The 12,167-nt window shown below is 34.6% G+C and overlaps 2 protein-coding genes and 1 long non-coding RNA gene across 8 annotated transcripts; 2 read left to right on the top strand and 1 right to left on the bottom strand.

Annotated features, from left to right (window-relative positions):
• The first annotated feature begins 1,060 nt into the window (after window positions 1-1,060).
• Window positions 1,061-3,430, top strand: LOC107829106 (uncharacterized). Of its 6 annotated transcripts, XM_075249919.1 has the most exons (7): window positions 1,236-1,426; window positions 1,550-1,590; window positions 1,766-1,833; window positions 2,094-2,270; window positions 2,430-2,536; window positions 2,640-2,873; window positions 2,958-3,430. In XM_075249919.1, exons 5-7 carry the CDS (start codon window positions 2,519-2,521, stop codon window positions 3,222-3,224), a joined length of 519 nt encoding a protein of 172 aa, XP_075106020.1. In that variant the 5' UTR covers window positions 1,236-1,426; window positions 1,550-1,590; window positions 1,766-1,833; window positions 2,094-2,270; window positions 2,430-2,518; the 3' UTR covers window positions 3,225-3,430. The 6 variants fall into 6 exon arrangements, 5 of the variants coding, with proteins under 5 accessions (XP_075106022.1, XP_075106020.1, XP_016512033.1 ...); XM_016656546.2 differs by lacking the exon at window positions 1,236-1,426 and having other exon boundaries at window positions 1,447-1,590; XM_075249921.1 differs by lacking the exons at window positions 2,430-2,536; window positions 2,640-2,873 and having other exon boundaries at window positions 1,061-1,426; window positions 2,958-3,224.
• On the bottom strand, window positions 2,585-7,437 carry LOC107829107 (uncharacterized). The gene is made up of 2 exons (XR_001657839.2): window positions 6,987-7,437; window positions 2,585-3,252 (listed from the first exon to the last, which is right to left on the bottom strand). It is a non-coding gene; the product is annotated as an uncharacterized LOC107829107 (long non-coding RNA).
• Window positions 7,438-8,876: 1,439 nt separating this feature from the next.
• Window positions 8,877-9,581, top strand: LOC142177427 (uncharacterized). Its single transcript, XM_075245967.1, has one exon. It carries the CDS (start codon window positions 8,877-8,879, stop codon window positions 9,579-9,581), a length of 705 nt encoding a protein of 234 aa, XP_075102068.1.
• Window positions 9,582-12,167: the final 2,586 nt, after the last annotated feature.

The raw sequence follows: 12,167 nt of genomic DNA on the forward strand, positions 1-12,167 counted from the left end.
TGGATGAAGTGGAGGTTAGCATTTGGTGTCCTGTGTGACAAGAGAGTACCACTGATACTTAAAGGTAAATTCTATAAAGCGGTGGTTAGACCGACCATGATGTATGGGGCTGAGTGTTGGCCTGTTAAGAACTCTCATATCCAAAAGATGAAAGTATCATAAATGCGGATGCTGAGGTGGATGTGCGGGAACACTAGGATGGATAAGATTAGGAATGATGATATGCGGGAGAAGGTGCGCGTGGCTCCCATTGATGACAAGATGCGGGAAGTGAAGCTCAGATGGTTCGGGCATGTACAGAGGAGAAGCCCAGATGATCCGGTAAGGAGGTGTAAGCGACTGGCTGTAGAGAAGCTCAAATTGTGTTTTACTACTCTTTCGTTTCTTATAGTGCTGGGTTTATTTACTGGCAATTGTTACTTTGCATCTATCTTCTGGTTTTCATGTTGTTGCTATTTTTCCTATGATTTCTATGGTGGTACTGATATTGTCTCCTTTTGTCTTCTTGGGCCGAGCTCTACTCCTTCAAAGTAGGGGTAAAGTCTGCGTACACACTACCCTTCCCAGACCTCACCAGTGAAATTTCACTTGTCATTGTTATTGTTGTTTCTTGATAGACTCTTGCTGGCTTCTCTATACGTCTTGTAATGACGACAGGCAGGCATCATACTCCTCTTGAAATTACCATAGACATACTTATTTATTGCTTCTTCTTTTTTTGGGCAGAAAGTTCTAACCAATACTGAATCTAATACTAATGGTCCGTGTACACATTATAGAATTAAGTAGGTAATTTATGGTCAATGTTGTTAAATATTACTTTCTCCGATCCACGACCAATTTGCTTTAGGCACACTCATTAAGAAAATACTAAATTCTAAACGAAAATAGTTAGTGTGACTAAACTACCCTTCATTAAATGTTGCACCATAATTATAGTAGTAGTACTTACTTCTCTTCTCAAATGTGAGGAGTAAATGACTTTTTAGGGAAACGTACGTAAGGGTATTTTTAGAAAAACAAATTACATTTTTTCTTGATTATATAAATAGACACTTATTTTGGAACAAAAGAATAGAATAAAAAAGTAAATTGGTCACTTATTATGGATCGGATTAGTAGTTAGTACAGGAATGATCCAAAAGAATAGCCGAAGGCAAATATGGACGTAACACCTAAGATTTGATCTTTACCTAAATTCGGAAGCTTTTAAATGCTACCTATATCATAGGAACTATCTGTGCCTTCCTATAACGGCAAGGTGTAGGAAAAATAATTACTACGTAAAATTTTAGTTGAAATTTCCAACAACTCTTAGTCAGCAGTTCAGTTGGTTTTTCTTCAAAGTATTTGTTAGATCCATCCAAAAGAGAAGACTCCAAGCGTGTCAAAATTCCAATGTCCGGTCGTTTCCCTCTTTAATAAAGTTAGTAAAATGAAAGATCACCAACTCTGCGTGATTTCCCTAGAACTATGCGTGGTTTTGTCTCTCTCATTTATTACTTTATGTTTAGTTCAAGAATTAATTATTATTTTTTCTCTCTTTCAGGAAAGCTTTCAAGTGCAAAACTTTCTACACATAATTCCTAGGTAACCATGTCTCTTGAACTAATTTTGCCAAATCCCTTTGGAACCTATCCAAAAATAAAATGTGGAAAGTTGACATTTTTTGAGGATACTCTTGATTTACTACTCTTAAATTTTTCTTAATAACGATGAAACAGGAATTCAGAGCTTACGTATAACTCATTTACTTATTATTCAGGAACCATGTTTCGGAGAAAGCTTTGCCCCACGAGTCAGGCAAATGATTCTGCTAGCCGTGATGCAAAGGTAACAGGCAAATCTCAGAAAAATGCAATCTTGCTTGTTTGTGATTTCTTTTAAACGCTTGTTTACTTTCAAGTATTCTTCAAATTAACCCGTACGACATATATAGTATTATAAAGATAGAACGTTTACAAGTTAAACTAACAAGTACTCTATTATTAGGCTAGTATTTCCACCTTGAAATAACCTGCAGCTGAATTAGTAATTACGTATTTACTACTCTGACGTTACAGAACAGGAACTAATTTTCTTAGTCAAAACAGATTAGCCAGTTAAGGGCTGCTCTTGGACCTCTATGTGGACGTAGCTTACAGTTCTGCACCGATGCGTGTCTGAGGCGATACTTAGAAGCACGAAACTGGAAACTTGACAAGGCAAAGAAAATGCTTGAAGACACTCTCAAGTGGAGATCTACCTATAACCCTGAAGAAATTCGATGGGTAAGTCTTGTCTGTATTGAACCCCAAAGGGTTTTGATTATTGCTGCACTAAGTATTACTACTAGAGCAACTTCGTTTTTTTTTGTCGTCAACTTAGCTTCTGTCACTTGGTATAATCTTGGAATATGATTCTGAAATGGCGATGTCGCACTTTATCAGCATGAAAAGTAGCACATGAAGGTGAAGGTGAAACTGGCAAAGTGTCCAAAGCCAATTTCTGTGACCGACTAGGCGGACTCGTACTTATAATGAGACCTGGGAAACAGGTTAAATACTCTTGATATCTTACCTTTAAATAAAATCCATTCTATATCTGATATCAAATGGTTAACATTCTCAATTCTCATTGCTCTACTTAAGCGATAACAGAATACATCTCCAGAAGGTAACATTCGTCATCTAGTCTATCTGTTGGAGAATGCTATCTTTAACCTACCAGAAGGCCAAGAACAAATGTCTTGGTTGATTGACTTCAACATATGCTCATTAAACACCAACATTTCCGTTAAAACTGCTCGTGATGTCATTTACCTTTTGCACCCCGAGAGGGTTGCTATAGTTGTTCTTTATAGTCCGCCTAGATTTTTCGAGGCATTTTGGAAGGTTAGATTCTTCCCTCTTCATTAAAAGTTTAAGGAAGACCCCTTTTTTTTGACAAGTCAATACAATCTGTTCATTGTTCTGCAGGTTGTAAAATATTTAATTGATGCAAAAACATTTGCGAAGATAAAGTTTGTGTATCCGAATAACAAAGAGAGCACGGAGTTGATGAAGATATTTTTCGATGCTGAGAATCTTCCAAGAGAATTTGGGGAGAAAGCTACATTGAATTACGATCATGAAGAATTTTCAAGATTGATGGCTAAGAAGATGTTAAAACTGCTAAATTTTGGGGCTTTGACGATTTGCCATCCCATACAAATGGCAATGGACGCTCCAAAGCAGCAGAAGTAACGCCTGTGCCCGTGAGTGTTGCATCAAGCTGCAAGCGAACCAGAGTTCAGTTGTCTATTATAGCAACTACCAGTGTATGGTTTAAACAGTGTATTATGTTGTGCATCGTCAATGCTTTAAAAGGCAATCCCTATGTTTAATTCAGTTCTTCCATAATTAATGGCAAAATAACTTAATACCCCCTAAACTTGGCATGCATTATTGGTTACATTCTTGAACTATATATGGTCTTAATTACCCCTCTATGCTTAGTTATTGAATTCGATAGTGGTTACCCCCTTGGATGGTCTGATCCCAGGAAAGTGGCATGTGAATTACCCCTCTATGCTTAGTTATTGAATTCGATAGTGGTTACCCCCTTGGATGGTTTGATCCCAGGAAAGTGGCATGCACTTGCCTGCCATGTGAATTTTTCTTTCTATGTGGCATTTTTTTGTAAAATAAAATATATTTTAAAATTTTTAGATAACTCTTTCCAAATAAAATTTATAATAAAACTTGGATAGAACTACATTATTTAGGATAATTTTTTTATTTGGCTAAAAATAATAATGTTTTAGTTTGTTTGTTTTTTTTTTGAATTTGACCTGAAAATAAAGATTATTAAAATTGAAATAAATAGTCAAGGCATCTAAAAAGTTATAAAAAAAATACAAAGCTTGAAATTTATAATTTTGGCTATAATTTTTTATATAGCTCTAAATTATGGTGCTCTAAAAATATATTTTTTTACAGATTTTACTTGAATATACGGTTGAAATAAATAATCATTGCATCAAAAAAAGAAATAAAAAGAGTGTACAATTGCAAGTTCATTATTTTGGCTATACTTTTTTTATTTGGTAAAAAATAGTGGAGCTATGGCCAATTCTTTTTTATTGGTTTGACTCGAAAATAAAAATACATAATTAAATTAAATAGACATTATATATAAAGAAAAAAATAGGAAATATACACAACTGGTACTCTGTTATTTTTGCTAAAAGTTTTTTATTTGGCTAAAATGATGGAGTTCCTACCAAACGTTTTACAAATTCAACCAAAAAGCAACAAAAAAAAAATATGCAGTTGGAACAAATAGACATTATATCTTAGAAGAAATTAAAAATAATGAAAGTTAAAGTAAAGCCCACATTTTATGTTAAGATGAAGAAATACTTAGTTGTAATAATTAAATCATTATATACGACTATATGACAATTAAAAGTTAAAAAATAACCTATTTGAAAGGGTCAAAATTATCCCTGTACTATCGAATATAATTTAAAAATATCCTTCGTTATACTATTTGGTCAATTGTGTCCATGCAGTTATATTATTGTTCGAGTCTACCCCTAACTTAGACGTCTGGCCACATAATTAACCCATCTCCAATTTAAAATACCCGATTCATCTCTTATCCGCTCCGTTACCCGACTCTAAACCCCCCAACTAACATAACTCCACCAAATACGAGCAGGTTTCCGAAGTTGCTCCAAGCAATCATTAAATGGATTTTTTTACGTTGTTCCTAACAATTATTATTTGAACAAATGAATGAAAATGAGATTAAGTTGGGAGGACAATTAAACAGAAAGTTCAACACGTGATTGTGCTTTCTTATTAGCAGAAGTCTTAAGCAAATTTTTGCACAGTGGCCGAAAAGATTTCTATTAACACAGAGCAGATTTCTAAAGGTCACCAGAAATTTTTTTTATTAACATGAGCATATATTTAAAGGTCATCAGAAATCCAAAAATAACGAGCACATCCAAGAATTTTTAGTGGGATCTGGCAAGGATCCATTTTCCAACAAAGTTCAAAAAATTCTGAAACCTCCCAAGTTTTTAGATCTAACAAATTGCAAAAAAGAAAGAGAAAATGACTAAAAAAATGAAAGAGGATGGGAGTGAGGCAGTGGTATTTTAGCTATTTTTTTGTCAAGATCTGTAATGGATCTAGCCGGTTTTCATTGGTTGAAAATATCAAGGGGAAAATAGTGAGAGAATACAGGTAGATGGTGGTGGTGATCTTCTGATTTTTCCGGCAAGTTTCACCGGTTCCGTTTGCTGGTTTGGTGAAATGGGGTTGCTGTTTGGATGACGAAACATGAAAAAGAGGGGGCCGGTACAGTAAAGGTTAGTACTGCCTGGAGAAATTTTTCAGTGAGCTACCATTTCCGGCGATTTTGGTGTAATGTGAGGGAAGAGAATGATGTTGGGGTCATGTCTGGTGGGTTATTTTGGAGGTAGAGGGGTTTAGGGTCAAGTAACGGGGCGGATAAGAGATGAATCGGGTATTTTAAATTGGGGATAGATCAATTGAATTTGAGAGTGACACGTGGACAACCGTCTAAATTAGGGGTAGATTTGAACAATAGTATAACGGTAGGGACACAATTGACCAAATAGTGTCACACCTCCTTTTTACCGCCCGAGGGTGGATATAAGGGAGTTTTTCCAATTAAAGTGACATTATTCGAAATGGGATTATTTTATTTATTTTTCAGAGTCGCCACTTGGAATAGTTTATTTGGTGTCCCAAGTCACCGGTTTATTTTAAAATCCCAAATCGAGAAAATTTCGACTTTATTTTAAAAGCCTGCAAATCAGAAATTCTAAGTAAGGAATTCTGTTAACCCGGGAGAAGGTGTTAGGCATTCCCGGGTTCCGTGGTTCTAGCACGGTCGCACAACTATTAATATTTGACCTATTATCTGATTTATTACATGTTTTAAACCTATTACGCATTTTTAACTTTATAACCGCTTTTAATTATTTAAAACCGCATTTTATGAAATTATTTCTTGAACAAGTTACGATTGTCGTACACTTGCCGTGTTGGAACACATTGCAAATCACGCTACATGAAATGCCCCCGTGATTTACAACATGTTTATTTTATTATTATTCGAAGTTGTTATGATCGGGTCACATGAAATGCGCACCCGAATTGGGGATTATGTACCATGACTATGCCCCGGGAACCGTACCCATAGTCACGATAGTTAAATAATCGCGCCTAAAGCAAACAATGATGTTCAAATTATTTTCTAAACTATTTTTGAGATTATTGCAAGGCTATTGCATTATGGAAAGATATGTAGTGTTTCATTAATATTTGGCCCATTACTATTTTGAAAGAAATCTGATTTTTAACCCCATCCATTCCAAATTAAAGGCAGCCCATTAAAATTGAGAGCTCAAGTCTTGAATAATGTGTAGAAAGCACTGAATTTGTCCCACTTCATTTGGAATATTTTCTATTGATTCTGACTCACCATATAAATACCTTATAAGATTATTTTTTCAATACAGAGAATATTTTTGTTCTTAACAATAGACAAGCAAACCAAGAAACAGAGCAACGAAAAATGAAATTTGACGAGCTATCAGTGTAACTATGACAATTAAGTTTAATTGGATGGTAATCCATAGCCGTAAATATCTTCATCACATAGCAATAGCATTGCAATAACATTCTGATTCCAAAAGGAATAAAGCAATTAGAACAGTAACAAATTCAAGTCATTGGTAGACTTAGAAACTCTAGTTCTTCATTAACAGTAGATATTGAAAATGGAAATGGAGTGCAACTTCAAAATTCCCATTTCTTCAGATCAAATCTAAAACCACATGCTATTTCTTTGAACCAACTAAAGAACACACACAAACTCAGTATGCACATATGTGGATTCTAAACCATTCTTTCGTAGACAAGCTAAATAACAACAATAATTCCATAATAAAGCGAATCTGAGAACAATTTTTATGGAAAACATACCTCGTTGCACAAGGTTCAAATTTAGAAAAGGGGAAAAGTCGAATAAAAGCCGAAATCGAAAACCGGAGCTCAGCAACAGTTTGGACAGCAGCGAAACGCCAAAATCCAGACCAAATAATGGTCTTCAATTGTTGAATTTGTGATTTCAATTGACTTCCTTCGTTGCTTGTTACAGAAGCAGCAATCACAGGTCGGGTAACACCACATGCTCGACCAAGAGCTTGCTTTGAGGGAACAAAAACATATGGGATATTCTTATCTTCAGCAAGGAGTGGGAGATGAAGAAGAGGGGTTGTTTTTGTGTCGTTCAAAAGTGATAGTAGAGAGCAGTCCTCCCTCTTTTGGGTAAACGGCACTGATACCTTCTTTTCTCAAAGGAGTGTTCTCTTCTTCTCATATCGTCTATTCTAGGTTTTTATTAAAGGCAAGGGGTTTGAGTAGGTTAGAGAGGTGGCTAGGCATTTTCATTTTTTGAGGGAATTGGGCCATGCAAATTGGCTCATATCCCAAATTAAACCCAAAAATAGCTTAATTCCCCTTTTCTTTTCTTTAATTTTAAAAAAAATCCTAATTAAATTAATTAAGTCCTAAATTAATCTATTTTGTAGAAATTAAAATTCTTTATGTATTTTTAACATTAAAACAACTAATTAACTTAAAACTAAAGAAAAGTGCTAATTTTAAAGGCTAAAATCTATATATGTAAAAATGACCATTTTTGTAATTTTTTGCTTAATAAAATTAATTCCTACATGAAAATTGAATTTAAGATGGCATGAAATTAAAACTTGATAATTTTTTATGATTTTCTATGATTTTAAAAATATAAAAAAATGCATGAAATGCAACTAAATAAAGAAAAACTTCTAGAAAATCAACGAAAATTATTTTTGGTCTATTTTTAGGAATTTTTTTCATGTAGGGCAAAAATTATATGCTTACAAATAGTATAATGGAGGATATTTTTAAACAATATTCGATAGTACAAGGACAATTTTGACCCTTTACCGAAGCTAATTTTTCAATTTTTCTTCACTCTATGCGCTTAAAAGAGAGTGCACCAACACTCTTTGCCACATAATGACTCTCAAAAGGCCAAGTTAAGGGGGGTAATTAAGACCACGAATAATTTAGGACTGTAACTAATTCCGTTCCAAGTTTAGGGGTTTATTTTTAGGTATTCCGCCATAATTAATACATTCAATCCACTTCCTCACACTTATGTTGCTTTGAACACCTGTGGAACATGATTTCCCCTGGATATGGAAGTTACACTGCTCCAATAAAATAAAATTCTTCCTATGGCAATGTCTCCATGGCAGAATCCCTAATCGTCAATATCTCCATCACATTGGTATTAATATTGATCCGCAATGCACTATATGCCGTAGAGATGGAAAAAAATTACACACATCTTCCGAAAATGCCCAAGTGTTGAACAAATATGGAAGTCATTTGGCATCAACATCCAAAATATCCTTAGTCATAATCAATGGCTGATCAATTTAAAAGAATTAAATCTCATATCACAATGTCCTACAATTGAATGGGCTGATCTACTCCCTTTCCTTTTATGGGGTATTTGGACTAACAGAAACAAAAACAATTACAACAACACTAATTTCCCACCCCCATTGAAAATTATGATGATGGACAAGAGGGGTTGGTCTGATGGTAAGTAACCTCCACTTCCAACCAAGAGGTTGTGAGTTCGAGTCTCCTCAAGAGCAAGGTGGGAAGTTCTTGAAGGGAAGGATACCGGGGGTCTATTTGGAAACAGTCTCTCTACCTCAGGGTAGGGGTAAGGTCTGCGTACACACTACCCTCCCCAGACCCCACTAAGTGGGATTATACTGGGTTGTTGTTGTTGTTGTTGTATTGAAAATTATGATGGGTCAAGCTAGGGAATTCCTCTTTCTAAATTCCAAAGATGATCCTCTTCAAACAAAAATATCAGTTAACATAACTTGGCATGCTCCCCAAAAATATTGGTATAAACTAAACATTGATGGTGCATACAAAAATGGTGCAAAAAACTTAGGATTAGGTGGAGTGTTCACAGATCATATAGGTACGTGGATCATTGGCTTCCAAAGACAACATACTACGATTTCTCCGTTACATACTGAATTACAGGCAATATACGATGGACTCCTACTAGCAATAAAATTCAAGCTCTTTCCCCTTGAAGTGGAAACTGACTCAACAGAAGCCATCAATGCAATACAACGGGATCATTTAGTTTGTTCTAATATTGTTCATGCATGCAGATCTTTAATGCACCAGCAAAAGGACCTTCGATTTCGACATAACTTTCGTAAAGGCAACCATGTGGCGCATCTCCGAACTAAAGACGCTACCATAAATAACTTCAAGCAGTTTAGTTTGGACAACCCAAAACTCCATGCAATCCCACCTCTTTTTGTGAAGCAACAACTAACGATGGAACAAAATGGAGCCTGTCTTTTTGCAAAATCTTTACCAACTACTGCTTGTAATATGCTTAGAACCTTAGGTAATCAAAATATTGCTTGTGATAATCCATCAATGTGTGGAAACTTTTCAACTACTTGTAACAAGGTAAACGATTTCTAGTTATTATAATATATGTACTATAAAAAAAAAAAAAAACTTATTCCATATATAGTTCGATCGCTCCTAAAATAATGTTTTAAGTATGATAGTACATGAAGTTTTCTAAGCAGCCAGACCAATCAAATAGTCTCAGTCCCAAACAGCCCCATAATCAATATTAGTAATCCAATGTACAGAAAAGGAAACGCATTCTAGCCAAGTAGATACCATTGTAGATCGATAAAGGGAAGTAAACAAATATTTCACGATATAAGCAGCACAAATTGTTAAGTTATTTTTCCCATAAAAAGTAAATCATTTACACTGATGTATTGTACTTTCTTGACCATGTCATCATAAAAAAATGCTGAAAAATCTTCCTAAAGTGAGAGAAAGAGGGAAAGCACACTACAAGCCTCCAACTAACATATATAACCGCCAGCTAGAAAGCGTTAGCTAGCGCTGAATTTCTCTAATGGGGCTTGCTTCTTTGAGCTACGCCAAACCTATACAAGATGTTGTTTCCTTTATCTTAGCCAGTAGTGGCTAATGTAGTGATCGACATTCCTACGTGCTCCTCCTTGCCCCTACACTTATTGTTTGACTCAAAAGATATCGTAATTTTTTTGAATAAATCAATCAAATAAAATGAAGGGGTAAATCTTAGTCAAGCATAATAAATTCCAGATCAAAGAACCGATAGTATAGATAGTGTATAGGATGAAAGAAGTACAGTAGATCTTATTAAAATTGTACATTGAAATTCTCGTTGATCGATGCAGGAGGTAACTTTACCTATTATTCTTCTGTGTATTGTTTCTCTCCTAAGAAGATTACAAGAAATGAGAAGATCTGGAGAGAACAGGGGGAGAGCCCTTTAATCGAAGGTTTTCCCTTACTATTATAGTCAAGGCACTTTTTCCCTTTACTTGGTCCGATGCCCTCTTGCCTCCAATGTGTCTTGGTCGTCCCTTTAGGCGCTGCTCTTCCGACTCGACGGATGTCTGGAAAGGGATACAAAGTGGGCTTCGTTATTTTTCACTGCCCGGTCACTTAGGAGGGACGTTGGTCGTTTCGGTTGTAACGGTCAGATTTTGTCCAATACACTTATGAATCCAAATTCATATATCAATGGAATGGAGTCCTCTAAAAAAGGTGGAGTAAAAATATTAGAAATCATTTTCATAATCGTTAATTTGACAAATCATATAAATTGGACATACATGTTTTCCCCATTTTGAGTTAAAATTTGTTGCTGGGGTTGGTCTTGACATAAATGAAAGATGTCTACGGCTAGGTTTGGTGGCTTTAATTAATTTTGGGGCACAAAAATTGTTAAGCCACTTTCAATCTTTCATTGTGGGGTCTGCTACCATTTTGGCTATTTAACTTCAGAGAGAATGGAATTGACTGGCATTTAAGTTGGAGAGAGGAGCATTCAACATTTGAACAAGCAATTATTAAGCAAGCTATTTCTCTTGTAAAAAAATGTTGTCAAATAAGTTGTCACGTAAAATTTCAGAAATTTGTATTGGTTGAAAATTTGGGAGTTTTCACAAGACCTCAAAGGAAAAAAGAAAAAAAAAAAAAAAGGAACAACTACGCAAAGTTGTTTTTGTTTTAAACAACTTTTTATTAAAAAGTTTCTTCAAGAAAAGTCAAATGCATCTACGTTGAGTCAACTACAATTTCTTTGTCTGTTGCTGCATACACATGTATACTGCAGGCGCAAAACTTAAATATTATTTGCACTAAACTAAAACAACTTCCTTTGATTTACTAGCAAATAGCTATAAAGAGAAAAAAGAAATTAAACCACAAGAAAAAGAAAACAAAACGATTGCCTCAAAAAATGGCTATTATGTTACTAATTGAATTTGAAGTTAAGAGAGGGATTAGGTTTCTATCGCTTTTGGAGTGGCCCCAAATCCCAATGAGAAGTTCATAGTATTAGTGAAGATTTAATTGCATGGAATTCTCTTTTATGTTTGTCTTTTTCGTATATTTATTGAAGAACACATTTTCGTCGAATTTCTAAAAAATAACTGCTATGACATGAAGAAGGGAGTCTTTCCCGAATCCATTTGCAACTGATTTCTACGTATTATCTTATATATGCCATTTTTTCTTCATCTAAAATTATATTTTATTTATCTTCATTCTTATTATCGAACTAGTTTTTTGACACGCCTCATATGAATGACAAAATTAAAAAAAAAAAAAAGTTATATTACTAAATGTATTTGAGTTATAAAATTAAAAGTAATTAAACTCTTAAAAAATATATATAGGATCTTATATAAAATTAAAGAGACAAAGAATATTTTTTGTATTCGAGTTCCAATCGAGAGTGAGGAATTGTGTTAGATTCGTCAAGTCCACATCGTCGTTTTGAACATTGATGTGGGACCAGAATGCCTTTGCATTTTCTCAAATGCCCCATTCGCATTCATAATGCTTCCTTTTAGGGAGGCGCGCAGTGATTTTGATAAATTAAAAATGAAAAAATAAATAATTTTCAATATTTTACTGATAAAATAAGCATTCATAAGGACATTTCAACTTATCTTACTTCAAAATGATCCTGGCAATTCATTGAGTAATGAA

This window comes from Nicotiana tabacum, chromosome 3 (assembly GCF_000715075.1).
Source record: "Nicotiana tabacum cultivar K326 chromosome 3, ASM71507v2, whole genome shotgun sequence".
NCBI classification, from domain to species: Eukaryota; Viridiplantae; Streptophyta; class Magnoliopsida; order Solanales; family Solanaceae; genus Nicotiana; species Nicotiana tabacum.